Below are 3,908 nucleotides of genomic sequence, written 5' to 3' on the forward strand. Positions count from 1 at the left end.
CTTCCTAACCCATGACATGATTACTGGTTAGTGTATTTCTCTACCTGCTAACATTATTATTAAAACACAAAACGAACTATAGTAGATCACTGTTTGAGAGTATCAATCTTACTCTACCAATACCACAGATCTAGGATCAGCTTACCAGATACTGCGCCTAACCATAACCACTGAGTCTTAAACACAAAGCTGACCCAGGATCAGTTTCTAAGAGCTACATTAGAAAATGGATGGAGGGATGGAGGGATGACTAGGTGGAGGGATGGAGGGATGGAGGAATGACTAGGTGGAGGGATGGAGGGATGGAGGGATGACTAGGTGGAGGGATGACTAGATGGAGGGATGACTAGATGGAGGGATGACTAGGTGGAGGGATGGAGGGATGACTAGACAGAGGAATGGATGGAGGGATGACTAGGTGGAGGGATGGAGGGATGGAGGGATGACTAGGTGGAGGGATGACTAGATGGAGGGATGACTAGGTGGAGGGATGGAGGGATGACTAGGTGGAGGGATGACTAGGTGGAGGGATGACTAGATGGAGGGATGACTAGATGGAGGGATGACTAGGTGGAGGGATGGAGGGATGACTAGACAGAGGAATGGATGGAGGGATGACTAGGTGGAGGGATGGAGGAATGGAGGGATGACTAGGTGGAGGGACGGAGGAATGGAGGGATGACTAGGTGGAGGGATGGAGGAATGGAGGGATGACTAGGTGGAGGGACGGAGGAATGGAGGGATGACTAGGTGGAGGGATGGAGGAATGGAGGGATGACTAGGTGGAGGGATGGAGGAATGGAGGGATGACTAGGTGGAGGGGTGGAGGGATGGAGGGATGACTAGGTGGATGGATGACTAGGTGGAGGGATGACTAGGTGGAGGGATGACTAGGTGGAGGGATAACTAGGTGGAAGGATGACTAGATGGAGGGATGACTAGGTGGAGGGATGACTAGGTGGAGGGATGGAGGGATGACTAGGTGGAGGGATGACTAGGTGGAGGGATGACTAGGTGGAGGGATGAGAGCTCCACAATCCTGCCACTTTGTAATTCAGTTGAAGGTGAATTGGAAAGAGAGTTATTCAACAGAACAGGGAGCGGTGTACACACACACACACACACACACACACACACACACACACACACACACACACACACACACACACACACACACACACACACACACGCTCAAATAGTATGCTACTGTCTGTCTGTGAGTGTTCCTGCATATCGTGGATATCAGCCAAAACAGCCCCAGCCAACTCGTGGTAACTCAAGCCAGCTTACACAAACATACCTCTGATCGACCTCCACGTGGACAGACAATTTGGTATCACCTGTCAATCAATCCCAGGAGAATGCCCTGTCACTCTGAGACGTACCAAATAACACACAGGGGGGAAGGAGGTGGATAAACGTTTTTGATTAGCTACGATAAATAGGACTGTGTGATAGTCGCTGTGTTACACACACACACACACACACACGCACGCACACACACACACACACACACACACACACACACACACACACACACTCTAATAATTTCCACATGTCCTGTTCAGTGCTCCTGGTTCCTCAGGACCCTTTATCCTTCATTCTCTCCCTCTCTCTGTCCCCCTCTCTCGCTCTGTCCCTTCCCTCTCTGTCCCCTCCCTCCCTCTCTCTGCCCCCCCTCTCTCTGTCCCCCTCTCTGTCCCCTCCCTCCCTCTCTCTGTCCCCCTCTCTCGCTCTGTCCCCTCCCTCTCTGTCCCCTCCCTCCCTCTCTCTGCCCCCCCTCTCTCTGCCCCCCCTCTCTGTCCCCTCCCTCCCTCTCTCTGTCCCCTCCCTCCCTCTCTCTGTCCCCTCCCTCCCTCTCTCTGCCCCCCCTCTCTCTGTCCCCTCCTTCTCTGTCCCCTCCCTCCCTCTCTCTGCCCCCCCTCTCTCTGTCCCCCTCTCTCGCTCTGTCCCCTCCCTCTCTGTCCCCTCCCTCCCTCTCTCTGCCCCCCCTCTCTCTGTCCCCCCCTCTCTGTCCCCTCCCTCCCTCTCTCTGTCCCCTCCCTCTCTGTCCCCTCCCTCCCTCTCTCTGCCCCCCTCCCCTCTCTCTGCCCCCCCTCTCTCTGTCCCCTCCCTCTCTGTCCCCTCCCTCCCTCTCTCTGCCCCCCCCCTCTCTCTGTCCCCCTCTCTCGCTCTGTCCCCTCCCTCTCTGTCACCTCCCTCCCTCTCTCTGCCCCTCCCTCTCTCTGCCCCCCTCCCTCTCTCTGTCCCCCCTTCTCTCTCTCCTTCTATTTGAGTCTTTTTAGACATCTCCCTTGACTCTCTTTCTCAATCCTTTCCCTCTCCTTTTATCTCTCTCTCTGTAACCCTGTTAAACTCACAGTTAATTCAACCACACTATATATCTTGCTGGCAGTGTAGATTAGAACAGGACAGAATGGTGAGTGCAATAAGATGAGATAAATTATGTTGCCCTCTGCTGGCAATGAGGTGAATTACGCTGTGGAGGCTCCACAGAGGAGGAAGGGGAGGACCATCCTCCTAATTTCATAAACAATTAAATTGCAAAGCATTTAACAAGTTATCCTTAATAGATAAATCTATACTAAATATAATCACATATCAACAAAATAATTGACTAAAACACACTGTTTTCCGTCTGAATGTCTACAGTAGCCTCAACAGCTGTTAGGTATCACAATGGTATATCTGGAGGACAACTAGCTTCTGTCCTCCTCTGGGTACATTGACTTCAATACAAAACCTAGGAGGCTCATGGTTCTCAACCCCTCCCATAGACTTACACAGCAATTATAACAACTTCTGGAGGACGTCCTCCAACCTACCAGAGCTCTTGCAGCATGAACTGACATGTTGTCCACCCAATCAAAGGATCAGATAATTAATTCAGTACTGAAAACATAAGCATAAGCTAAAGCTAACACTGCAGCCTGTAAATAAGCATTTCACTGTAAGATAAAACTACACCTGTTGTACTCGGCACGTGACAAAAACACTTTGATTTGATTTTAAATGTGTTGAGTAGTTGACTTATAGTGAGATACAGACAATAGTTTAACCATTTTCAACTAATTAGTTTCTTCAAAAATGAAGGTGAAGCAAGAGAGAGAGAGAGAGAGAGATTGGCATTTTTTTTTTTAACTTTCAGTTTCACTTACTTAGCTAGCTAGTTTAGCCTACTGAAACACCCTGCTCAAACATAGGGATGCTATGTTAGCTAGCTGGCTATAACAGATCGATGCTATGTTAGCTAGCTGGCTATAACAGAAGGATGCTATGTTAGCTAGCTGGCTATAGCAGAAGGATGCTATGTTAGCTAGCTGGCTATAACAAAAGGATGCTATGTTAGCTAACTGGCTATTACAGAGGGATGCTATGTTAGCTAGCTGGCTTTGGTTTTACTCATTTGTTGCCACCGGGGACTGCTGGTGTAATTGCTAAACTGTTTACTGACTGTACAGTGTGTGTGTGTGTGTGTGTGTTACCTTTCTTCTCTTGCGGTGTATATCTCCTATAGAGTTAGCCAGTGAGTTGGGTCCTAGTAGGGTCGAGGTGCTCTGAGGCCAGTCCACGCTGACCAACGTGTGCTCTCCCATTAGAACCTTCCGGACGTTCTCTGCACCGGTGACCCGGATCAGGGGGCGTCCCAGCAGGTGGGTCTTGAAGACGTTGCCGTACTTCTGCCTCCGTGATGCGTGGAACGCCGACCCCTGAAAGGGGGAGAGAGGGTGTCTGTTAGGAAACATTGGAAACATCTGGAAACATCTGGAAACATTGATCTTAGTTTTTCATCTTTCATCCCTTCTTCTGAGTACAAGAACTGAGAAACACACACTATCTAAAGGACCAAGGAATGAGAGACACACACTAACTAAAAGACAATTGACTGAGAAACACACACTAACTAA

At 49.6% G+C, this 3,908-nt stretch overlaps 1 protein-coding gene across 1 annotated transcript in view; it reads right to left on the minus strand.

Moving 5' to 3' along the window:
- Positions 1 to 3,707, minus strand: part of LOC139404212 (cytochrome P450 26B1-like) — a 22,060-nt gene extending 18,353 nt beyond the window's left edge. The window contains exon 1 of the mRNA XM_071147196.1: positions 3,486 to 3,707. Coding sequence (XP_071003297.1) covers positions 3,486 to 3,596 — 111 coding nt within the window. The 5' untranslated portion in view covers positions 3,597 to 3,707. The remainder of the gene's footprint in view (positions 1 to 3,485) is intronic.
- Positions 3,708 to 3,908: the final 201 nt, after the last annotated feature.

This window comes from Oncorhynchus clarkii, unplaced genomic scaffold, assembly GCF_045791955.1.
Source record: "Oncorhynchus clarkii lewisi isolate Uvic-CL-2024 unplaced genomic scaffold, UVic_Ocla_1.0 unplaced_contig_11586_pilon_pilon, whole genome shotgun sequence".
In the NCBI taxonomy this organism is placed as follows: Eukaryota; Metazoa; Chordata; class Actinopteri; order Salmoniformes; family Salmonidae; genus Oncorhynchus; species Oncorhynchus clarkii.